Genomic DNA, 26,100 nt, shown 5'->3' with positions numbered 1-26,100 from the left:
AAAAAACAACAACAAAAAAACCACACACAATCCCTCCCTGACTCCCCTACAAAACTATAAATGAAGACAATATTTAGAAATACATATATGTCTGGACTCTGGTTGGGTAGCTCAGTTGGTTAGAGCATTATCGCGATACACCAAGGTTGTGGGTTCAATTCCTGGTCAGAACACATACAAGAATCAACCAACGAATGCATAAATAAGTGGAATAACAAATTGATGTTTTTTTTCTTTCTCTCATTCTAAAAAAAGTGTCTGGTAGGTGCACATCAAACTTACCTACAGGGAAAAGAATGAGTCTGGAAAGGCATGCTGAAGAGGGAGGGATTTTGTGTTTTTTTTTGTTGTTGTTGTTAATCCTCACCCGAGGATTTTTTCCATTGATTTTCAGAGAGAGTAGAAGGGAGGGGGAGGAGGAGAAAGAGAGAAACATCTGTGTGAAATAGAGACACATCAATTGGTTGCCTCCAGCAGCGCCCCAACCGTGGGGGCCAGGGATCGAACCTATGATCCAGGTATGTGCTCTTTACTGGGAATTGAACCAGTGACCCTTAGGTGCTCAGAGGTGGGGTGGAGTAGGCGTGATGCTCTAACCATTGAGGACACCAGCCAGGGCTTGCCTCTGTGTTTTTATTCTACCTGTTTTGTGGATGTATGTGAATATATTATATTGTAATGAAATATTTTAAATAACCAGAAGAAGGAAAAATAATATTCAAGAAAATGTATGGATTATAATTGTTCTAGTTTTGCTTGTGTGGCTTTTTCTTTCTTTCTTCTATTAAGCTGCATTATCTGGGGCAAATGCATTTCCCTTTGGGTATTCCATGACCCCAGTCAGAGTTTACTGATGACTTAAAAGAGCATCCTGGGGTGCTTAATCTAATTCCCTTCATCCGAATTGAACCAGTGACCCTTAGGTGCTCAGAGGTGGGGTGGAGTAGGCGTGATGCTCTAACCATTGAGGACACCAGCCAGGGCTTGCCTCTGTGTTTTTATTCTACCTGTTTTGTGGATGTATGTGAATATATTATATTGTAATGAAATATTTTAAATAACCAGAAGAAGGAAAAATAATATTCAAGAAAATGTATGGATTATAATTGTTCTAGTTTTGCTTGTGTGGCTTTTTCTTTCTTTCTTCTATTAAGCTGCATTATCTGGGGCAAATGCATTTCCCTTTGGGTATTCCATGACCCCAGTCAGAGTTTACTGATGACTTAAAAGAGCATCCTGGGGTGCTTAATCTAATTCCCTTCATCCAATGGGTCTATTCCAGTAGCAGATTTGGCCACTGATGATGTCTTTTCCAATTCCTGGGGAAGAGATTTCAACTCTGACAGTAAGAGATTCTTTCTGCATTCTTCCTGGAACAGCTTCTGTATCTTCCTAACTTAAATAATTACCATCTTCTGTTATATTGTCCCACTTTTTTCTGATTCAACACCACTTTCAAGGCTCAACAATCTCAACAACCACCTAGGACCCACTCACACTCAGCTGAATGTTCTGAGAAGTGAGTTCCTCCGCCTTCTTCTCCAGGGAGGACACCCATAGCTTCCGCTTCTGACGGCAGCGCGAGGCAGCAGCCCGGTTCCGCTCCAGAAAGCGCTGCCTCCGCTCATCCGGATCTTCATCCACTGTGCGCCGCCGGCGCCCTCCGGTACTAGGGGTGGGCTGGGCTGGTGAGACCTGTTGCCCAAGAAGGAAGAGGAGTTACTTGAAAGGAATTGAACCTGGTGTTAGGTATATTAGTAAGACCCGGTAAAGGGATGTATCAATCTCTGTAACCACAGCACGTCTCATCACTATGTATACCCTTAGCTTCTCTTTTGTAATTGTTCCTCATTCTGTCTCCCATTTCCTTCCAGTCTTCTCCAGTCCCATACCTAGACAACCAGAGTTCAGTTGGAAACTGATTATTTCTGGGACAGACAGACAAAATGAAACTAGGATCACTTTTTGTTTCTTAGGAATAGGGAATCTGTTAGGGAAGGAAAGCATAAAGGAGGATATCGGGAACTTTTAGCAAGACTGGAATAAAAAGTTTACAGATCACTGATTTGGACAAGCAATATATACAAACAGCTGAATGCTACAAGTTTCAGAAAAGAAGAAAAGATTTTACTCCTAGTGAGAATTAGGCTGTTATGGAGAACTATGGATTAGTATATTCTTTTTACTCACAATCCTCATCAACCCTCCCCCCATTCTGTTTGTTCTTTTTTAAACAGAAGAGCTTTTTAAAATCCCTTTATAAATGGGTGGTATTGGATTGTCTTTTGTCTTCAAACTTCAGGCTGGTGTCCCTTGACTTTTGTTTCATCTTCCTTTCTGTTAAGCTGATAGACCGATTTTATAATAGCGGCAAAAATAAAAATGTAGAGAGGTAACCATCTGCATAAAACAAACTATATAATATAAAACACCACCAAAAGTAAATATGTTCTAGATCTGTTGCTATTACAGAATATCTGTATTAGTTCCCCAATGCTGGAGCTCACATTCGTTGTATGAGAATAAGCATGAGCTTATAAAAAATAGAATCTTATTCTCCACTTCAGGCCCTACTGAATCAGGTTCCTCATTAAGATAATCGAGAGATAATTTCATTTATTCAGACTAATATCGCTCCCAAAAGAAAAAATGGGGAGGAAATTTCAAATTTAATTTAATGAGCTAGAAGCCTTAGGTCAATGCTTCTCACTACACCTAGGGAAATTTACACTAATTCTTTTGAAATTCAAAATTTCTTCTCTGCCCTGAGCTCATTGGACCACATGTAAAGGTTGATGCTTTACCAAGAATGGGGAAAAGGAAATGATAGGTTCCTATTCTCTCACAGGCAACTCACAGCTCATGCAGGGAATGGATGTGAAACAACAGCCCCAGAGAGAGGGAAGAATGAGAAAGAAAGGAATCGGTGGTGACTAAAAAGGAGGTCGTATAATTTCCTCAAGAGGCAAAGCAGCACAACTCAGGCAAGGGTTACTGCTCTGCCATCCCCAAGGACTGGCATCGGAAGCGGGTACATGAGGGTGGGCAGGCTTAGCTTCCAACAAGAAAACTCCAATGAAGCTTTAAAGCAGCATATGAAAGGAATTAAACCTGGTGTTAGCTATACCAGGTTCTACCTCTTTGTGTGTATGTATGTGAATATATTACATTGTAATGAAATATCCTACATTACATGTTAGGACATGTCGTGGTAAATGATGAAGCAGGTGGTGACATCAGGAAAAGGGGCTGGGCAAAGAATGCAACTGTAGAAACCAATCTCAGATTGTTGTCACCTGTCTAGTACAGATAATACAAAACTGAGGCCTATTTGGTTTTCAAAGAAATTTACTAAAACTGAGGCCTCCTTGAGAAAAGAACTGGGCATCTAAATGGGACTGGCCTGTCTTAAGGGATTAAATTGATAAGGAAAAGTTGAATTTTTGTGTTTTTTACTGAGCCATCTTAATACTGTGACATCACATATTAATATATTACTATTTGATTTTTGCTATAAAATATAATCAAGTAAGGTGGGGTTTGTTTTGTTTTTGTTTTTGCTATAAGATAATTTATTGCAGACTAGCCAATAATCTCCTATAACAATGGCACATACAATAATTAACAGCAAATATGCTTAGTTTCTTGTTTAATATAATGACCAACAGAGATGTGGACAACGCAGAGGCCTCAGAAAGTCCAGGAAGCTGCTACCAAGGATATTAAAGGACCATGTCATTTCTCTGAGCAAAGGCCTTGGAAGTCCACGTGACCCCCCGAAAGAGTTTGTCTCTAACCGCCCAGGGAGTGTTGAGGCCCTCCTCCATCCAGCCTGTATAGAGGGATCATAGACCAAGTTTCTTCCAGGGCGCTGAACATCTGTGAGGGGGACATAACTGACCGAATGAAAGGGAGTGAGGTCAAAGGCTAGATTCATGCTACAAGGGGAGGACAGCCAGAAGGCAGTGGCCGTAAGTGAGGAGGATTCCTTCTAGACTAATTTCCAAAAAATTTTGGCTCTGTTCGGAGCCTAGCCAAGAAGAAAATATAGTCCTCTCTCCCAGATCCTTCAACTAGCCCCCAGATGCATACACATAAGAACAGCCTCTCATGTCCTGAAGCATCACTTCCCTTCCTACCTCTGATACTTGGGTTCCAAAGAATATTCTGCTCAAGGCTTGAAGCACCATATGAGCCTGCTTCTGCTCATGACAGATATAAACTGGGTAAGGGATTAACAGAGCTCATTTTTAGAGGTATCTTGTTCAGTTTCAAGGCCTTTTTCTTACTGGAGGCACACAAAACCAGGGGATTCTGCTCAAGGGACAGTGTGACTTCTATTCTGTGTGCTCCTGCCCTGACTATACTTCAATCCAGGCTACAGGGTCAGTGATACCTACAGGGTCAACTGACTACTCAGCTAGCCAGGCACAAGCTCTTGGCCCTCTACACTTGTTCTTCTAGTGACTAGTACATGGGGGAGAACCTTCTAATGAATGGTACATGGGGGAGTACCTTTTTTTTTTTTTTTAAATATATTTTATTGATCTTCCACAGAGAGGAAAGGAGAGAGATAGAGATAGAGAGTTAGAAACATCGATGAGAGAGAAACATCGACCAGCCGCCTCCTGCACATCCCCCACCGGGGAAGTGCACGCAACCCAGGTACATGCCCTTGACCGGGACCGAACCCGGGACCCTCCAGTCCGCAGGCCGACGCTCTATCCACTGAGCCAAACCGGTTTCGGCAAGGGGAGTACCTTCTAATGACTGGTACATGGGAGAGTACCTTCTAATGACTGGTACATGGGGGAATACCTTCTAATGACTGGTACGTGGCGGGGGGGTACGTTCTAATGACTGGTATGTGGGGGAATACCTTCTAATGACTGGTACATGCAGGAGTACCTTCTAATGACTGGTACATGGGGGGGGGGTACGTTCTAATGACTGGCACATGGGGGAGAACCTTCTAATGACTGGTACATGGGGGAGTACCTTCTAATGACTGGTACATGCAGGAGTTCCTTCTAATGACTGGTACATGCAGGAGTTCCTTCTAATGACTGGTACATGCAGGAGTTCCTTCTAATGACTGGTACATGCAGGAGTTCCTTCTAATGACTGGTACATGCAGGAGTTCCTTCTAATGACTGGTACATGCAGGAGTTCCTTCTAATGACTGGTACGTGGCGGGGGGGGACGTTCTAATGACTGGCACATGGGGGAGAACCTTCTAATGACTGGTGCATGGGGGAATACCTTCGAATGACTGGTACATGGGGGAGTAACTTCCAATGGCTGGTCCAACTGGATAAGGTGTAGTATGGAGAGGGGGAGACATAGGGTGTGGGTTGGAGGTATGTCTACCAAGAATGGTTGACACTCTCAGAAATGTCTGTCTCTCTCTCTTTATGGAAAATCTCCCCATGCAGTAACACCCTAGCACCACAGACCTACTGGTGAGGGATTCATGACCCTTTCTGTGGGAAACCAAACTCCCACCACCCCAAAATTATCTTTAAATTTCTTTAATTGAAGGAGTCAATCTCTTAACTATGAGGACCTGAGCTGGCTACACAGTAACTCTCACTGGCCCTGATTTGTGGAACTGGTGCCATCTGGTTGGCACAGGAGCTCAGGTGCTCAGGTCCCCTCCTCCATGGAAAGAGGCTCTGATTTGAGCTTCACAAACTCTCGAGCCACTTCGTCATTGCTCAGGTGGATTTTTTTTTTTTTAAAAGACAATAGATGGGAAAGAGATTAGGAGAATCTCCTTTGTCTGGTACATATACACCATTCTCATATAGATAACACCAAAAATTAAGACCTCCTCTGTGACAGTTCTGCATTATCTCGTCTGCTTACATGTAAGTATAACACAAGGGTGAATAAAGAATGGTGCTTTTTACTGCTGTCAAACTATCAACAAGAATCCAAGCACAGGAAGGTGCCCAGAAAGCTGATCCATTCTTCTCTAAATTTTCTGCTCATTGAAAAACATAGGACATAGAAAGCAATGGTGACATAGCTGGTTCCCCCATCTGAGGGCCCAACTGACCTGTGGCTGGGCAGGGGAAGGGGCATCCGGGTGCTGGATGAGGATCTGGCTCTGCTCAGGACGGGCTGTCACCATGGTGCTGGCAGTACCCACCACCATTCCACAACCACCATTGATTGAGGAGACTTGGTTGGTTAGGGTGGCTTTTAGTCTCTGTGGAAAAAGATAAGAAAAAGAAAAGGTTGTCAAGGGTGAGATTCTATCGAGGGTGGGAAGAATGGGCTTGGATTTTATTACTGACTTACAGATAGCTAAAATTTCCACAACAATTTTCCCTTAGCAGAGGAAATAAAAGAAAATGGGGCAGGGGGGAGAGTGTGCACCTGGATCCCTAAAATGCCTCTCTATTCCCTGGCTATCGTTCTGGGCACAGTTGGAGGTTGGGGGTGGCTGAAGCAATAGAGTCCAGATGAAAGCTCTCTCCTGGAACCTGGCCAGGTGCTGGCTACACAGCTATCACCTCTTGGCCAGCTCGCCTGCCCACTCATCCACTCTCCATCTGTCACCCTGGAACTGAAACTGCAACTGTTCCTCTCCCAACAATCTGTGCTGCCTCTTCACTGCCATGGTCTGTGTACCGGGCTCTAAAGGTGGAAGGGAGGAGATGGGAGTCCTAAATCAGGGTCTCTTTTCCTACAGACCTCACAACAGGGTGTCTTTAGCTTTGCCAAGTCCCAGAAAGTTCCCTTGCTTGGCTCACTTGAAAAACCTAGGCTGATACCACTTCTCTTAGAAAGAGCCAATGTTGCCCCAGGCTGGGATATACTCACCATCTTGGCTTCTGATGGCATGGGGTGGCCAGAGGGAGAAATGGAGCCACTGCTGTTAACTGGTGGGCCAGGGATACCAGGAATGTTGGGCACCATAGACACAGGTCTGGCCAGCTGGATCAAGAGAAGGAAGAAAAACCAGAAGGGAACATAATAGTATTGGTGGGGCAACAGCTTCCCAAAATGCAGTGATTTTTAGATTGGCACATTAGGGCCTGTTCTGTGCAACCTGCCCATAGGGCATACAGGGATACAGGGCTCCTGGGAAATACCCCCCCCCCCCCCCCATAGCACTGAATCTAATCTTCCAATGCTATGACAACTTCTCTGGGAAGGGCTGGGGCTATATTGAGGAAAGTGGTGGGCAATTTGGAAGGTGCTAAGAGCCAAGTGAAAGCAACCAATCAGCAGGCTGGCAAGATCAATTCCTAGACGAGGAGCCAATTGTCCAGATGAGTCTTTGTCTAGTGTTCCATAGTACTGGATTGGCAGAGGTTAGTGAAGCGTTTGGGCAGGCTTCTGTGCTCCACTAATACAGACCAGAGCCCACTTTTCCCTGGGGCTCATGTATTTAAGAGCATTCAGGTGGAAGGGAGGGTTTGTGTGTTGGTAGGGCTGGCTGTCCCAACTACAGAGCTTACCGATATAACAGAAGGCATCTGTACTGGAGGCCCTGGCAGCACAGGCATGGTCTGCCCATTAGCAAGATGCATGACGAGAGGAAGGGAGCCAGTGGGAGACCTAGAGGACACATGAAGTGAAATGCTCATAATATAGACCTTTTTGCCTATGGATCTTTATTCTATATTATAGCAGATTTTCCAGTCTTCTCTAGTTAGGGAAGCTAAACGGAAACACTGTATAATCTTGACACCCTCGTGAAGGTGGAAAAAGCAGGGAATGCTACAAGATCTTTACACTTTGCAAATTATGCAAATACCACTGAACTCAAATAGGTGGGAAGCAAATCCTATTAAGAGTTTTGAACACCTGCCCTGGCCAGTGTGGCTCAGTTGGTTGCATCATGCTGGGTACTGAAAGGTCGCCGGTTTGATTCCTGGTCAGGGCACATGCCCAAATTGTGGGTTCAATCCCTGGTTGGAGTGCATATGGGAGGCAAACAATCGATGTTCCTCTCTCTATCCCTCTCCCTTCTTCTCTCTCTAAAATCCACAAAAGCATATTTGAAAAAAAGAGTTTTGCCCAACCAGTGTGGCTCAGTGGTTGAGCACTGACTTATGAACCAGGAGGTCATGGTTCAATTCCCGGTCAGGGCACATGCCTGGGTTGCTGGCTCCAACTCCAGTGGGGGGTGTGCAGGAGGCAGCAGATCAATTCTCTCTCATCATTGATGTTTCTATCTCTCTCTCCCTCTCTGAAATCAATAAAAATAATTTTTTAAAAAGAGTTTTGAATAATTAAATAAACTCCCTATCACTGCCATGTATAAATTCTGTCTTGCCTTAGATGAGAGAGACTTGGACCAAAGTTATTTTGCAAAGGTGAATTATGGCATATGATAGCCAAATATGAATAAGTTTCTCTTGTTCCTTTCCACATTTTGCTTTACCCTATCCAAAAAGATGTCTCTTTGTATTTTTCCTAGTGGGTCCACAGAACAATAAAGCTTCAGAAGGCTGAATTCTGACAGTAACCTCTTAACTCAATGGGTACCTAGCGATAGGATGTCAAGTCATCCCACAGTGAAATCTGCACAGGCTGTGCCATGAGTGAAGACAAATAGACCAACAAAATTAGAGGTAGCAAAGGCCAAGAATCCTAACTGGAACTGAGGGAAACACTAAAAAAAAGATGACAATGTGTTTCAGTCCCTCATTCAGTAGTGCTCCAATAAACATCTACTGATTCAGGTCAAGAACTTATATAGTTTCCTGTGGGACCTCCATCATTATGATGAACTTCCTAAAGTTTTAAGGATTCTCCTTTTAGATCAAAGAAGTATTAAGCCTCCAAAATAATGAAGTATTATCCTCAAATAAAAATATAACTTTTGCTGGTCTACTCAAAAGGGAGAGGAATCTATTTATTTTGAGAGACAATCATAGTGACTCATTTTCTTTGAGTGTTCAAACAGTCCCTCTTTCATCAAATAATTTTATGAAGAAGAAAAAAATTCAGGCTTCATGATTTCTCTCTGCTCTTTACTTACCCCAGTTGCCTGTTGGATGGTGGAGCCTGTGTGATGACAGAGGTTGGGGAGGGAAGGGTTGGGTGAAGTGGATCATAGCCCAGGTGGAGAGGCAGGGAGCCAGGGCGTACAATGGTAGGCGTTGGGGTAGATATCACAATAGGCTTGGGGGCAATTTCCTGGGGAGAAGAGACCAACAGATCACAAAGTGCTTTAAGGGGCCGTTTATAGAGAAATATGTAGCTGGTAAAATCTAGCACAAATTTATTGGAAAGAGCATTAGAGCAAGTCATGTTGCTCCAGGGTCATGGGCCATACCTCACTCACCCATTCAGTAAAAATGCTGAGTTAAGACCTTTTGGCTATCCCCCTTTCATCAGGGATGATGCCCATATGAATGAGATGAGAGTTGAAAAATCACTTGAAATCTCTGTAGAAGCATTGCAGTATCATATAAATTCTAAAAATTGTTATAACTTTTCACAATCTAGATACTGTCACTCTTAACTTGATACTGTCACTCTAAACTTTGTGTCCTGTGATCTCTAACAGGAAAAGGCAGATACAGGTATAAGACTGGTGATAAGGCAACCCAATTATCTTCTTTAAAAAAGGGCTACGGAAGTTTAAATAATGATCAGATTGTAATAAAACAAACTGCTTCCCACTGTTAGGATCTTAGGTTACCAGTGGCCACACTGGCCATGAAAACATCTCCAGACAGCTTCTAGGACCTGGCTGCTGATGAAAAGGAGAGAGGGGAAGGTTGTAAATTTTTTGGGGGGGGGAGGGGGCTGGGATGGAGGAAGTGGCGTTGTAATGTTTATGGAGAGAATGGTTTTAGAAGTTATCAAACCAAGTTTGGAGGGAAGTAAAATGAGCTATAGATGCATTATTCAAAGTGGATATTAAAATTAATAACTGCTGGTAGAACAGCAGAGATTGGAAGGAGGCATGAGGGGGCTTCTGAGGTTCTGATAATACCTGAGCACTAGTTACAAAGTCTGTAAACTTTGTGAAAATTCAGTGAGCTGTATACTTACAATTTATGTACTTTTCTATACATGTACTATATTTCAATAAATGTATGAAAAATACTACTTCTTAAAGTATTTCCTTTAAAAAATATTCAGAATCCTAGCAGATACTCCCTGTAAGTCACTAGAAGACTTACCTCTGGGAAGACTTTTTAAAAAATTGTTTAATGTCCAGTTTATAAACTAAGTGATTTTCTTTTTCACTTATTAATTAAAGTACTACATAAATACAGTAAAGTGCATTGACTAAGGTACAACTAAATGACTTTTTACATATGTAAAACCAAGACAGAGCCCATTTCTAGCACCCTGGAAGGTTCTCATGCATCCCTTCCCAATCCATACCTTTCCCCACAAGAGGTTAAACATTATTCTGAGTTCTATCACCATCAAATAATTTTGCCTTTTCTTGAACCTGATGTAAATAAAATTACATAGTATGTGCTTCTGTGTATGAATTTTTTGCTATTGTTCAATATAACATTTGTGAAATTCATCCTTATTGCTGTGTATATCATTAGCTTATTCTTTTTTAATGCCATGTAGTATTCCATTTTATAAACATACTACACTTTGTTCATTTTCTTGATGGACTTCTTCTAGCTTTTTTACTATTATCAATAAAACTGTTCTGAGCCTTCTCATATACTTCTTTGGGTGGACATACACACTAATTTCATTTCCACACTGACTTAAAAGTAGAACTGCTGGGTCACAGAGTAGGTGTAATTTATATAAATCTTCTAAACAATGAACATTTATTTGAATATATTCCATCTTCCTGTATCACACACTATACACCTATGAATCAAAACGTAATCTATTAGTTAACATGTGGGATGACTTCCGATAGAGAATTTCACCTTGTCCTTGAGCACCGGGGAGCAGGGGCTGGAGGCAGGGCTGTCTGGTGGGGATGAGTCCACCTCCACTGGCCCCTCTTCTTTGATTTTAACGTCCGGTGTGGAAGGCAGAGACATGTCAAGGGGCCCCGCAGCTGCCTGCTAAAGAGAGAAATGCGCAGAGTTTAACCCCACGATTTCCTTCAAGTTGAAGCTGTATCTTCCCAGTTAAAAGATGAGGGAATAAACTTCTTAGAAGTTTAGTTCCTTGGTCAAAGTGCCCAACTGCAAGTCAAAGAAATGTGAAGCCAAAGTTTTATGTACAACTTTGACCAAATCCATTCAACTTCTCAGGGCTTCTGCTTCCCTAACTATGGAAATAACACCTGCTTTACCACGGGTGAATACTGAGAAAGATTCTGAAAAGGAAAAAATACTCACAATGCTTATAAAGACCCTGAAAGGAAAAAAAAAAAGATGTGATTTAAATCCATCCAAGTATTATGATATTATTTTTCAGGAAAGTAAAATGATTCCTGAATCCAGTGCCTGCCTTTTCCCAACCAGCTCAATTGGCCACTGGAGAATTGTGAACACTTTTTCTGCCAACCAGATGATAGATTACCCAATTATCAAAAGCAAATAAAGATAAATTGATGATTAAAGTACTGAAAACAACATAAGAAAGACCTTTTCTAGGGTATGCCCCATGTTTGATGGTGATTTCACCCCCAAGTCTGGTGCTAGAAGCTGAAAGTTAGGAAGACAGAACTTCAGGGTAACGGAGAAAGGAAAAGCTGATCACTTGATCCGTGAAAGAAATGGGAAGTTGGTCTTAGGAGTAGGACTGGAGGAAACCAGAAATAAAAGAGAGTACATTCCTAGCATTGGTGCCACCACCTCACAGAACTGTGGAGCCATAAGTGGCTTTGCAGGGAAAAGAAACAATCCGAGATGGCCGTGATACTGCACCATGACAGGGGCATGACTTGATGGCATTGCAGTTCAGTTTTATGACTACGTCAATCCTTTCTTCTAGTCTTCCTAAATCCTAGAATTCTTGGCTAAAGAGGAGTTTGTTTCTAACTCTTCCTTTGCTACCTTAATCCCTAAAAATGTTCTTGGTAGTTGAGCAAAATGAAGATAGTCTTGTGTCTACCACATTAGAGAAGGCGATAATGGTTCTTTTTCTCCAATATGATGGAGGTGAGTAATAGCAAAGATGGTTTCACTTCTGCCCTAATTTTTTCTACATTGCTAAATTATCAGGCCCAACTGAGCTAATCCTGGGATCCCTGAAACCAGAGGGTGGTGGGAAGGAGAGGCCTCTCAACCATAGGTTTAAAATCCCTCTGGGGCACATCCTAGAAAAGCTGTGGTTCAGGAAGTTGTGGGCTCATAAAACACTCCTGGAGATAATCTTACTTTGAATCTGTGCTTCTCATCAAGGCGAGGTGAAGACTGGCAGGAAGAAACACCGAGAGCTACTCAATGAGCAAAGGCCTGACCAACTATGAAAGGCTTCTCAGAAGTGTCAACAGAGCAAAAATGGCAATGGAAAAGACCTTAAACTTTTCATGGGAGGCTAATTTTCTTGAATTTGCCTAGAATGAGTTTGGTTTAGAATCCGCCACATCCTGGAAGAAAAAATTTGATGTTTTTTCTTTCTTTTTTTTTTTTTTGTAATTCAGCTTGCTCCATTGATTGATTTCTTTGTTTTGGGAGAGGGAGAAATTATACCACACAGGATGAAACAACTGAAAAATGAGAGACTGCCCTGTCAGTGTGGCTCAGCTGGTTGAGCGTCGTCCCATGCACCACGAGGTTGCAGATTCAATTCCTGATCAGGGCACATGCCCAGGTTGTGGGGTCAGTCTCTAGTAGAGGACGTGTAGGAGGCAGCCAATCAATGTTTCTTTCTCATCAATGTTTCTTTCTCTCTCTCCCTCTTCCTTCCTCTCTCTAAAGTCATTAAAAATATATTTTTTAAAAAGAGAGACCTGTGTCTCCAAAGAAAAAGAATAATGAGAAGGTTAGTTCTGCCTTTTGAAAGTAGAAGTACAAATACATGCCACTGAATTGCCCTGCCTTCTTTTAGTTTGAGGGAGGCAGCACGAGAAGAAACTCATAGAAAGGTATGGAATTTATAAAGACTTCTAGTGATATGGACACTTTATCTTGCATTCTTACTGGTACAATTTAAGCTGAATGGAAAAATCATGTACAATTCCCTCTCAGAAGATAACAGCTTTCCTGGATATTTTTTCTTATATTCTGGCTTTGCTATATTCTGATGGGATTTCATGTCTTACTTTGTCATGCAATTGTAGAGCATACATGTGGTTAATATGTACATGTTCTGAGATCATATATTGGATTTTTCTGAATTATTAGGGAACACATACTTGATTTTAAAGTGACCAATAACCCAGAATTTCAATTCTAAAGTAGAATAAATTTTGACCTTTTCCCTGAAATCCCTATACCATGGGAAGTATTTTTATTTGACTCAGTTTCCTGAACTATTTCCTCTGGTCTTCCAAATTGAAGGATTCTCTAGAGATTTGGAATATAAAGTCTAAAATCAGAATCACAGCACCTGAAGATGCGATGGTATTCCAGCATTTTAATCCTTTCCACAGCTATCTACACTAAATGACCTACATACAATTCAATGCACTCGGTGACAGCTTCCACCTGCTGGCCATACTTCCACCTCTGAGCAACACAAAATAAATTTAACCCTTCTTTTACATGAAAACTCTTCAAATATTTAAGACTGAACTTTTGTTCACATTGTCTTCTCTTTCCAAGCAAAACTTCCTCTATTACTGTAACTATTCCCAAAGTGACATAATTTCTAGTTCTTTCAACCATTCTGGTTGATCTCCTTTGGAAAGCAGTAAGAACATCCTTCTTTAAGAAAACAGTTGGTTAGAGTGTTGTCCTGATAGCCAAGGTTCCAGTTAGGGCACATATAAGAATCAACCAATGAATACATAAAAAAGTGGGACAACAAATCGATGTCTCGATGTCTCTCTCTCTCACCCCTCTCTCTTTCTCAAATCAACCCATACATAAAAAGGAAAATAGGCAGAACAGTCTTCGCCGAGACTTGCTGTGACAGCTCCTGCTTCAACAGTGCTTGGACGGAACCAGTACTGACCCCCAACCCAGCCAGCTGCCCAGATCCAGCGTTCCACTACCTCCTCACAGCGCCCTGTGACTGCCGCAAGGCCCCCTCCCTCCCTCGGTTCAAATGCCACACATCTGCCTTTCCTCAGCCACCCACCATGAGGACCGTGCCCACCTCAGAGGCGCTAGAACTGCCACCTGGACTTGGAGGCCTCCATCGACTGCCAGATCAGCCTGGAGCTCTATGCTTCCTAAACCCATCTGTCCATGTCTTTCTACTTTGTGGCTTTGGGGAACTTTGCCAAATATTTTCTTCACCAATCTCATGAGAGGGAACATGCTGAGAAACTGATGAAGCTGCAGAATCAACTAGGTGGCCGAATCGTCCTTCAGGGTATCAAGAAACCAGATCTCAGTGACTGGAAGTTTTGGCAGAATGCAATGGTGTGTGCATTACACTGGGAAAAAAGAGTGACTTAGTCATTACTGGAATTGCACAAACTGGCCACTGACAAAAAATGACCTTCATTTGTTTGACTTCATTGAGATTCACTACCTGAATAAGCAGGTAAAATCCATCAAATAACTGGGTGACTACATAACCAACTTGAGCAGGTTGGAGGCCCCTGAAACTGGCATGAAGACAGACTTGCATTGATCCATCGTCTGGACCCCCAAAAGACGTGGGTGGCTGACTAGGATTAGTGGGTATTCTCCGTTTCTATAGAACCAAACCTGTAATTTTGTGCTTTAACCAATTAAACAAATTATCCCAGGGCACAATGAGAATAGCCTAGATTCGAACACCACCAGTTTTTCAGTATAAGTCCCGTCTCTTACCTTTTTCTCATCCTCATCTGCAGCTTTCTTGAATTCATGTTCAAAGGAGCTAGCTAGTTCATTGAAGAGCCCCACCTCCTCACAGTTCTTCAGGAATCTAGTTGGAGTAGGAGTTTGATCTGTAGACATGAAAAGAAAGGAAATTCAATTTTAGTTTTGACCTAAAATTAAAACTTGAGAGTATGTAGAGAGCACGTTTTACTCTTCTATTTGGAGAGAGTCTCGGTGTTAGGGCGAATTTGCTTTTATGGATCTCCAGTAGGTGAAGGCTGGTGCTAGGCCACCAGAGGGTGTCTGTGCTGTGTTGCCTCAAGGCCAGCAGAGGGAAGACAGAACAATGTTTTGTTGTGTGACTATCCATGTAACCACCTTTCTCCCAGAGGCTGGTTTTACCTCCCTCACCCCCAAACCAAACCAAACCACCCACCCAGGTGGAGTTTGTGAAACCTCCAGATTTGAAAACCAAGTATAGCTAAGCGACATTCTCTCTTTAAACTTACTCCCTGCTAGGTCTGAATTGAGCAGTTATAAGCAGATGAATGTTAACATCTGACGAGAAGAAACCGAGGCTCAGGTGGCTGAGTTTGTTTGCTAACGCGACCAAATTAGAAATGGTGCATGCCTTTCAGTGGTCACTGAGGTAAGGGTCTGCTACGTTCTGAAGGCATTCCAGGCAGATCTAGGGGCTAGGGAACAAGACAGCAAGATCATGAGCTAGAAAAGGAAACTGCAAACAATAGAACAGAAACCTCGGCCCAGAGCAAATTCCGGAAACCAGGATATTTGGATTTAGATTTGCCAGCCAAAATATCCTCTTAGGGGCTGTACAAATCTTTCATCAACACAGTGCCTCTCTACCCCTGGGAAGAGGAAGGCTCTCTGTAACCCATGGCAACTTTTCAAGCAACCTGAGTTTTATTTATTTACTTATTTATTTATTTTTAAAAAATGTTTAAACCTACTGTTTTTTTAAAAAAATATATTTTTATTGATTTCAAAGAGGAAGGGAGAGGGAGAGAGAGAAACATCAATGATGAGAGAATTATTGATCGGCTGCCTCCTGCAAGCTCCCTACTAGGGATCGAGCCTGCAACCCAGACATGTACCTTTGACCAGAATCGATCCCGGACCCTTCAGTCTGCAGGCCAACGCTCTATCCACTGAGCCAAACCAGCAAGGGCCAAGCAACATGAATTTTAGATCTGAACTTCTCTCTCCCCATTTTGTTTTTCTAGTTTTTCTCTTAGGTCAGCTGAATCTTGTTCCCTGATCCTAACTCTTTTAGATGGTTTTCCTTGACATGATAGTTACCTCATGGATTCATCTCATACTCCAAACCACTAGGTTAAATGATAGAAATAGAACAATGTTTAAATAATATTTTAAGAAGTGACACCTGGTATTAGAATTGCTCCATCTAGCATGATCAATTGGGAATAATCCAGTGGGATATTCCATGGAAACAACGTAATTTTAAAAAATTTTAAACAAAACCTCTTCTGAATCAGAGTGTTTGGGAAAGTTACCACTACCTCCCAAAATAGTTTTAAAAGCTTCTCTGGCAGCTTTGGTTGGCCAACGATAAAGCCACTTTCCCTCCATCCCCGGGTGAGTGGAGGTAATATCATCCTTTAGGCTTAGAGAGCACTTCAGTAAGGACACACAAAAAATTACCACTCAAGTGAACCAGGATGGGGCAACTAAGGGCATGGCTATGGCAGAAGAGGGCCTTTGGATCTCTGATCTGAGGCTCATACAAACTTCTTCCATTTCTGAACAATGTATAAGAAAATGTATAAGAAAACCCTTAACCTGCTCTGATAATTCTGAAGCAATCAACAAGTGTTTACTGAATACTTTTTCACTTTTGGTGCTACATGCATACAATTGTGTAGAAATCTGGGGGAGAAGAGAAATAGGAATATAGGAGTTTTGCCCAAATATAAAACATGGCTCTTGCCCTAGAGAATAAGAGAATGCTTTCTAGATGAGGAAATAAAACAATTATACATAAATAACATCATAGTATACAAAAATCATGTGCAGTAGAGAATAAAATTATTGCAGAAATTAAATAAAGATAAATTAATGAGAGTAGTTAGGAGGTTTCTAGAAGCACGACTTGAGTTGGGCCTTAAAGAATGGCTTTAGATGGTAAGGTGGTGAAGGCACAGAGAGAGGCAGGACACAGGCACCATGTATAGATGAGGAGAAAATGGTAGGTCTAGGTCAAAGGATAATCATGTTAGGTACATAAGTTGTATATAAAGTTGGGCAGGTACCATGGGGCTAGGTTAGAGAAGGTCTGAAAATCCAAGTATGAATAGCCTTAAAGTAAGAGAAAATGGGGAAAATAATGATAGATTTTGCGTGGAGGAGAAGAATTTAAGGAAGATTGGCTTTTCAATAGAATGAAGATAGATTATAAAAAGAGAGTAGTCAAGGAGAGAGAGACCAGCTAGGAGACTATGGAGGAATTCAAGCATAATGAGGGTGGTGGCAGGGAGAGCAGGACGGAACAGAACAGAGAGAATCTGAAGAGAAAAATAAAACGACTCAAAATTTTGAGAATATCATCACTGAATAACAAAGGAAAAGAAGTTGGTTTGGGGGACAAAGATAAATTTGGTCGTTGACATGAAGATTTGAATGACAGAAAGACAACCAGTCAAGTGTTCAATCAGGGGTTGGAATACATGTGAGACACCAGGTCATAATTCACAGATATGAGCATTAGCAGCCTAGATAGGAGCTGAAGTTATGTGCAATGCGATGAGCATTCCAGACAGCATGCACAAAATAACAGAAATCACTTTCTCTCCTTGGGACTGTCCTGTATCAATTTCTCACCACTCCTAGAGACTCAGCATAGCTTTTACACAATTCCTAATAACCTCTCCAACTTGACAACCTTGCCTCAAATTTACCTCTTTCATAAACTGTCTAGATTAATTCCATTTAATATTAATTCTCTTAGTGTTTTTATTGTTTGTATTATTCACTTATATTAGACTACAAATACTAAAATTACTTTCGTGAATACATGACCTGACCTAATAAATTTAAATGTTACCTGAACATGTTAAATCCTATACTCTTTCCTCTAAAACCTCCACTAGCTTTCTTCTTTTTTAAATTTAATTCATTGGTTGCTTCTTGTAAGTGCCCTGACTGGGGATCAAACCCGAAACTTTGGCATATTGGGACAACATTCTAACCAACTGAGCTATCCAGCCAGGGCTCCCCTGAGCTTTCTTAAGGATCATTAATGATATCCACTCATGTCCTTTTTCAGGAATTACAAGCTCCCAGCAAAGTAGATATTCAGTCAATAAGAAATAGGAGATCTGTAAGGGCAAATCCCTTTCTTCATGTACAGAAGCATGGAGAGAGGTTAAATACTGAGGTAAGCTTGCTTAGCTCAGGCTAACTCAGAACCCCCTCATGGTATCGAAAGAAAAAGCCCACTTTGGTTTGTATGCCTGTCTAGTTGAAAACGGCACAACAGAACTGCTGTGCACGGTTTGAGAGAGGTTGCTGAGAACGGTCCCTAGAGATGGCATATGTAAGCAAGACAAACTCTGAAACAACCAGTGAGAGGTTCCAGGTCACCCAAATTGGCACAGAAAAGTCCCATTGACAAATGTCTTGTTTGAACTTTGGAAATGTGCCCTCAATGGTGTCTGGGTGCACAAGGGAAGCTGAATTTACGAACTGACAATCTGTCTGCTTGGGGAAAACTGACACCCAGTGGATGAGAAGCAGCCAGATGAGGGCGGCTTCCCTGCTTTTGTTCACCCCTTCATTATGGGTAGGGAGAAATGTCAAAGGCGTCTTCTGTCTATAAATCTTCCAAAGCCTTAATAAAAGAAGGCAAGGAGGAAATAGACTGAAAAAAGCTAAGATAAAACCTTAACACACCTACCCTCAAAAACCAAAGAACCCAATCTTGTATTAAAAATAGAGAGTAGAGGGCACAATAGAAACTTGGGAGCTTTTAGTGTTCCCTTTTCCTGATTAATGCAGATCACATAAGGGTTCTTAATGGGAGAAGGGGAGTATAGCTCCCAGTACATCTGGTCCCTGGTATTAATCTTAACTGTCTGGTGATACCAAGGCACATGGCTTCTGGGGCAAAAAGTACCTGCAATGATGACTGAGTCAGTTCGGGCTGGGCCAAATTTCAATGTCATCTCATGCTTGTGTTTATGAACTGCCAGGTGGTCCTCGTTTGTAAATCTCTGAAACGAAACAGAAATGGAGATGTGTAAAAAAAACAACACTTCAGTGCCCTTTTAAAATGTCCTACCAAACATCCTGTGATAAGGTTGGTTGCTGGAAAGAGGGATTTGAACAGGGAATGGAAAGGAGGAAAAAACTGGAAGTGATAGGAAAGGAGAGGTGATAGATTTAAAAAGAAAAAATAGGGAGGAGAAAAAGAGGCACTATAAAGCTGGGAGGAGAGAGGAAGGGGAAGAGTGTAGCACCAACTGCTCTGTAATATTAGGTCCAAATGAGAGAAATGGACAGATTGTTGCTAAAGTAGGATCCAGGCAGGAGGCTTCAAATGAAAAAAAAAAAATAAATAACACACACATTAAGGCAAACTCATAGTGAACAAGGGGAAAATAATTTTTAATAATAATAATAAAGAGAGAAGGGAAAGGCTGGGCACTCACTGGTCATCACAAAAATAGGAAGTTCAGAATTAAGCTCTCCATGGTAGGGCTGAAATGGACTATTTATGCGGGGGCTAACAGGGAGATAAATTATGCAGGATTAGGAGAACCATTTAACTTCCTGGCCCCCACAATGCTGCAGCAGGAGCCTGCCCAGCTATTTGGCTCAGGGTTTTAATGAGTCAGGATGGAGCCGTAGAGGACAGAGGCCCAATGGCCAGTGGTAATGGCACACACCAGCCCCATTGGCCAAATGCTGTCTCCCCTCATTGGGCAGCCCGCCTGGGCTCCATGAGCCATAAAGGGGCCAGTACTGTGCTGCTGGCTATGGAATGGCAGAATAAAAATGCAAGCAGAATTTTTTTGTTAGGGTAGGGAGAAGCCAGCAGGCAAGATGAGGGGAAGGGAAAAGAAGATGGTGTAGAGATTTTATTTATTTAGGGGTTTGCGTGAAAGGACAATGAAAAGGTGAGGCTAGGTCTGCCTCAGTTTATGACTAAATAAGACAGGGTTACTGGACAATAATTTATGCTCGGACCTGTTCTTTAAAAGGGGGAGGTGAAGAGAACAGATGAACAGCAGTAATTCAAAAGACTGATACCCTCAACATTCCTGTTGAGGCTGGCTGGCCATGTTCCTTCATTAAAACACACCTACAACACATAACAGCGTGGACGCTGCAGTTTTTCACAGCTCCTTCACCAGCTAGGCTCTGAAAAATGCTTCTTTTTATCTTTTTGTTTCTAAAAAAAATGATTGGTTAGTTCCCTCTTTTTACTTGCTTCATGAAATATCTATTTCCCACCAAACACTATACTTTTAGCCCTCTTTTCCACAGCTCTTCTTTAAATTGATTTTAGAGAAAGAGAGGAAAGGAGAACTATATAGAGAGAAATATCAATTTTTGTTGTTCCACTTATGAATGCATTCACTGGTTGATTCTTGTATGTGCCCAGACCAGGGATCAAACCTGCAATCTTGTCGTATCAGGACTCTAACCAACTGCTACCCAAACAGAGCCCCCACAGCTCTTCTTGCTTGTAAACTAAACAGAGAGGAGTTGGCCCCATTCCGGCTACTATCAAGTCAAGTAAGCATTACTAAACTGTTTAAGTTCCTTTATTTTACCTGAAAGTAGCTTACCCCAAATTTTCTCTGAGCCCCTATCACAACTAAAGCCAGCTTAAGACCTAAAGTCCACAGGCCTGAAGGACAAAGGGAAATTTCAATTAAAAGTATGACAGCCCAGGCCGGTGTGGTTCAGTTGGTTGAGCATTGTTCCATGCACCAAGAGGTCACTGGTTCGATTCCCGGTCAGGGCACGTGCCTGGTTTCAGGCTCAATCCCCAGTAGGGGATGTGCAGAAGGCAGCCGATCAATGTCTCTCTCTAACATTGGTCTCTCTCTCTCTCCCTCCCTTCCTTCTCCTTCCTCTCTCTCTCTAAAAAAATAAAAAATAAATAAATAAATAAAAGTATGAAGAACTAAGAAGTAAAATAGTCAAAAGAAGAATGTCTTAGTGGTTTCCAGTGAATCAAGTGTGGGGAAATTTAGCCAAGAGCTTTCATGTTCTCTACTAGTTGGTTAACCCTACGCAAGAACTTTTTCCAACACAGCTTTTTCCTTAAGGAAAAAAGGATGGGGTAGGATGAGAAAGGAAGGCATAACAGTCTGTTACCCAGGGGTATGATATTTGTTGGTTAAACAAGTCACTGAGACTGCCAAGTGGTTGGTAAAAGCAAATGAGGAGAATCTAGTCTACAATGGAGAAAAAGCATCATTTTGGAGGGAAAAGAATAGTAGTGAATTAGGGGTATAAATTTTCAAAATGCACTGGAAATGTTGCAACAATCTTTTTCAAAAGTATGTTTATAAATTCTTCAAGAAAATTTCATGTAGGTAGCTTGGAAAATTCTGCACAATGTTCTAGAATCTAGAAGACTAACTTTTAAACAAAAAGTATTTTTCTATTATCAGAAATATAGTTTGCTCAAAACTGAGCTGAGAGAAAGATTTTAAACCTCCATCAGGCTTTGCTCTGGTGAGGATTGTTTAATATTTAAAAAAGCAACTCCCCTTCTGTTACAACTTTGCTGCACAGTCCTGACTTGTTTTGTTTGTCCTCTAGCTCTTGTTCCTCTTTGCTGCACCCTCGCTCCCTTCTATGACATCCTTTTCCCTATTGAGCTATTTATTTTTTCCCAAATCAAAAGTTGGGGCTGAAGAGAACTAAAAGTGGCCGAAGAGAACTCCCACCATTAGAATCTCAGAGGGTTTGATAACTGAAAATGGATAGGAAAAAAAATTCCATCTTAATTCTCACTAAACTCTAACTGAAATCCAACATGCCTAAGTCATAATAGCAATCACACATATTTTCATATCACATTACAGCTATTAAAAATCTCAAAATGTCCTTTAACACTTTGAAATTATGATAGTCACCAGAACTACCATTAGAACTTGCTATTTACCGTAATGGATTAATAAAAAAGCATATGTATTACATTATAAAATATTAAAAAAAACTTTTTTGACAACTGTAATTCAAAATAATTGGTTTCCTTTGTAATCCTATGTATTATACTTTATTAATTTTAAAACATGATTTTGAGAAGGGGCTCATGGGTTTCACCAAACTCCCAATGGGGGTCATGATACCAGAGAAGTTAAGAATCCCTGATTATAGCAGGTGGTGTACTTCAGAGGAAGAGGAGCCAAATGGGCTGAATTTTACAAGGCAGGGCTTCAGTCATCTCTCTCTCTATTTCTTTCTATTTAAATTTTTTTTTTAAAAAAATCTATTTTAGAGAGACAGAAATAGAAAGAGAAACACAGATTTGTTGTTCCACTTATTTATGCATTTATTGGTTCATTCTTGTATGTGCCCTGACTGGGAATCGAACCTACAATCTTGGGATATCTGGATGTTGCTCTAACCAGCTGAGCTATTCTGCCAGGGCTCTCTGATATTTCTAACACAATTCTTGTATGGCTAGAGTAGGAGGTGGAGAATAAAAGTTTACTTAAGCTTTTTATCACCCTAGCCGGTTTGGCTCAGTGGATAGAGCGTTGGCCTGTGGACTGAAGGGTCCCAGGTTCGATTCTGGCCAAGGGCACATGCCTGGGTTGCGGGCTCGATCCCCAGTGGGGGACATGCGAGAGGCAGCCAATCAATGATTCTCTCTCATCATTGATGTTGCTATCTCTCTATGTCTCTCCCTTCCTCTCTAAAAGATCTCTCTCTATATATATATATGTATACACACACACACACACACACACACATATATATTAAAAAAATTAAGGCTTTTTATCAAAGTGAATGTCAATTTGGCCATTATTCCATTGTTCCTTATATTCCCTCTCATGTATTAAGAGTTAATTCTTAATGATTCTCTAGATTAGTCTTGAACTGCATGCCTAGGAAACTATCCCTCTGTAAGCAAATTCTCAAAATACCTAAAATTATTAGGTGATGAAAATTTTGTTTTTTTTTTTTAAATATAGATTATTCTATTGAATTAAAATGAGTGGAGACCTCTCCCCAAAATTTCCTTTTTGAATTATTGGCTATTTAAAAATCTAGCTGTCCCATTTGTTAATACCCTTGTTAATGGGTCTTCCTTTGTTGTTTGGTTTTACCTATGACTAAGGTTTTGGCAAAGAGCCACTCAGGGAATTCTGGCTGTAGAGCAAACAATGATAATTTTCAGTAAATGTGTAGAAATTTCCAAGACACTGAAGGTGGGCATCATTCAAAATGAGGACTGAAGAATTTGAGTCACACAGAATCAGGAGAAGGCAGTTTATATGCCTTGAGAGAAGATTTATATAGTAACACAAAAATAGAATTTTTTGTTTGTTAATCCTCACCTGAGGATACGTTTCCATTGATTTTTAGAGGGAGTGGAAGAGAGAGGGAAAGATAGAGAGAAATATTGATGTGAGAGAAACACATAGATTGGTTGCTTTGCATGGGCCCCGAACAGGGCCCAGGCCAGGGAGGAGCCTGCTACCAAGGTATGTGCCCTTGATTGGAATTGAACCTGGGACCCTTTGGGTCCACCTGCCGATGCTCTATCCACTGAGCCAAACCGGCTAGGGCTTACTTCTACTTTTTAATGTGGCTTCTAGAAAATTTAAAATTGCATATGTGGCTTGCATTTTACTTCTTTTGAATAGCTCTGATCTAAATAATATGCTCAGAGATCTGATAGGAATTTTAATTTTATGCCAATCTTGAATCTTTCCCCCTAATCTCATTTTCCCTAAATGCTATTTATATTATACTAGAGGCCCGGTGCACAACATCCGTGCTCTTGGAGGGGGGGAGTGGGTGTCCCACAGCCCAACCTGTGCCCTCTTGCAGTCCTGGCCCCTTAGCGGAAATCTCCCGAGGGGTCCTAAGCGCTGCTGTGGAAGTGGGAGAGGTTCCCTCCACCGCCACTGAGCTCGCCAGCTGTGAGACCACTGGCGAGCCCGGCTTCTGACTGAGCAGCGCTCCCCCTGTGGGAGCACACTGATCACCAGGGGGCAGCTCCTGTGTTGAGCACCTGCCCCCTGGTGGTCAGTGCACTTCACAGCGACTGGTCGTTCTGCTGTTTGGTCGATTTGCATATTAGCCTTTTATTATATACGATGGCACTGGCTCTCAACCAGGGGCAACTTCATCCCCAGGGGACATTTGGCAATGGTTGGGGACATTTTTGCTTGTCACAAGTAGGGAGATACTACTGATTTCTAGAGGGTAGAGGCCTGGGATACTGATAAATATTCTACAATGCATAGGACAGCTCACCAAAACAAATTATCTGACTCAAAAAATCAATTGTGTCCCCATTGAGAAACCCTGCTACTGGGTAACAGGGAAAGGAAGAAAGAAACAACAACAAAAAAAAGGCTGTTTTTTCGTTATCCTCGCCAAACTGCCAACACATGTTTTTGGATCTGAATCTTGGAAAGAAAAAAACAGGCAGAAAACTTCCAACCTCACTTTATAAAATGGCTGATGTATTACAAGATCTGCAAATACTTAGGGAAATTAGGAAGATGGAGACAGAAGGCACTATAATTGGGAGAAGAACAGATGAAATGAAATTCTCATGTACTGCCTTGTTAGTAACAAAGAGATAAAACAGAAAAAGTAAATCAAAACAACTTTGGCTACTTCAGATTTTCACACCCCAATGGAGAAAAAAATTAATGAGAAAAGAGATTTTCTTAGTTTAAAAAATGTTAAGCATAAAATGGAATATCAGGGCTATGAAGAAGTCAATCTGAAAACTGGTGTTAGTTGCAGAATGGGCAGGGAAAGTATACTTTTTTTTTTTTAAAGAACAGTTTATTTATTTTTGGAGAGAGAGGAAGGGAGAGGGGGAGAGAGAAACATCAAAGCGAGAGTGCAAGACCATAGGCTGCCTCCTGCATGCCCCACACTGATTGAGACCACAATACAGACATGCACCAACAGGAAATTAAACTGTCAGGGAATTGAACCAACAACCTCTTGCTGCATAGGATGACACCCAACCAACTGAGCCAGAGCAGGGAAAGTATAGTTTCTTATTAACAACTAGGGTCCCTCAACCCGCCTGCCCCCTCTCACAGTCCGGAAACCCTCAGGGGCGGGAGGTGACTTGGCAATCAGGGGAAGGTGATGCCCCATCACATCTCTGCTGATGCCACTGCCGGCAGCACAAGCCTTGGCCGGCCCTGCTTACTTGAGCCTCGGGCAGCCCTGGGCAGCTGCGCAGCTGCCATCCAAGGCTTGCCTGCGCCTTGGGCTGGCCCTGGGTGGCTGGGGGGCTGAGGGGACTGGGGGTCTCCGGAGGCAGGCCCGGCCTTGCTGTGCACCTGCCACCCCGGCAGGGCTGAGGGGACTGGGTACCACCATCTTGTGGCTGTGGGCGCTGCCATATTTGGGGGTGGAGCAGTCAATTAACATATTTCCTCCTTATTGGCTGTGGGCGCTGCCATCTTTGAGGACGGGGCAGTCAATTAACATATTTCCTCCTTATTGGCTGTGGATGCTGCCATCTTTGAGGAAAGGGCAGTCAATTAGCATATTCCCTCTTTATTGGCTGTGGGCGCCACCATCTTTGCGACAGCATGAGGGTCAATTAGCATATTCCCTCTTTATTAGATAGGATTTTTCCATGGCATGCTCTGGCCAGTGTGCTCAGTGGTTAGAGAGTTGGCATGCGCACTGAAGGGTCACAGGTTTGATTCCCAGTGAAGGGCATGTACCTGGATTGCACATTTTTGTTGGTGAAGCTTCTTATTTCCCCTTCAAGTTTGAATGATAGCCTTGCTGGATAGAGTATTCTTGGATTCAGTCCTTTGCTTTGCATCACTTTATAAATTTCCATCCATTCTTTTCTGGCCTGATGTGTTTCTGTTGAGAAATCATTTGGTAATCTAATGGGAGATCCCTTGTATGTGACTTTCCGTCTCTCTCTTGCAGTCTTTAAGATTCTCTCTTTGTCCTGAACATTTGCCATGGTAATTATGATGTGTCTTGGTGTAGGTCTTTTTGGGTTCACCTTGTTTGGGACTCTTTGTGCTTGTATGACTTTTTTCTTACC

At 41.9% G+C, this 26,100-nt stretch overlaps 1 protein-coding gene across 6 annotated transcripts in view; it reads right to left on the bottom strand.

Annotated features, from left to right (window-relative positions):
• ATF7 (activating transcription factor 7) overlaps positions 1-26,100 on the bottom strand; it is a 104,977-nt gene that overhangs the window by 7,356 nt on the left and 71,521 nt on the right. For 5 of the 6 annotated variants that reach the window (XM_006756963.1, XM_006756962.1, XM_006756964.2 and 2 more), the window contains 8 exons: positions 18,979-19,075; positions 14,835-14,953; positions 10,881-11,021; positions 9,002-9,159; positions 7,473-7,572; positions 6,832-6,945; positions 6,062-6,214; positions 1,498-1,695 (listed from right to left, as the gene is read on the bottom strand). In XM_006756963.1, coding sequence (XP_006757026.1) covers positions 1,498-1,695; positions 6,062-6,214; positions 6,832-6,945; positions 7,473-7,572; positions 9,002-9,159; positions 10,881-11,021; positions 14,835-14,953; positions 18,979-19,075 — 1,080 coding nt within the window. The remainder of the gene's footprint in view (positions 1-1,497; positions 1,696-6,061; positions 6,215-6,831; positions 6,946-7,472; positions 7,573-9,001; positions 9,160-10,880; positions 11,022-14,834; positions 14,954-18,978; positions 19,076-26,100) is intronic. The other variant, XM_006756965.1, reaches the window with a different exon arrangement.

The sequence above is a fragment of the Myotis davidii genome, unplaced genomic scaffold (assembly GCF_000327345.1).
Source record: "Myotis davidii unplaced genomic scaffold, ASM32734v1 scaffold233, whole genome shotgun sequence".
In the NCBI taxonomy this organism is placed as follows: domain Eukaryota; kingdom Metazoa; phylum Chordata; class Mammalia; order Chiroptera; family Vespertilionidae; genus Myotis; species Myotis davidii.
Note: the sequence above shows the minus strand (reverse complement) of the source record. Positions and strands in the feature narration are given on the sequence as shown.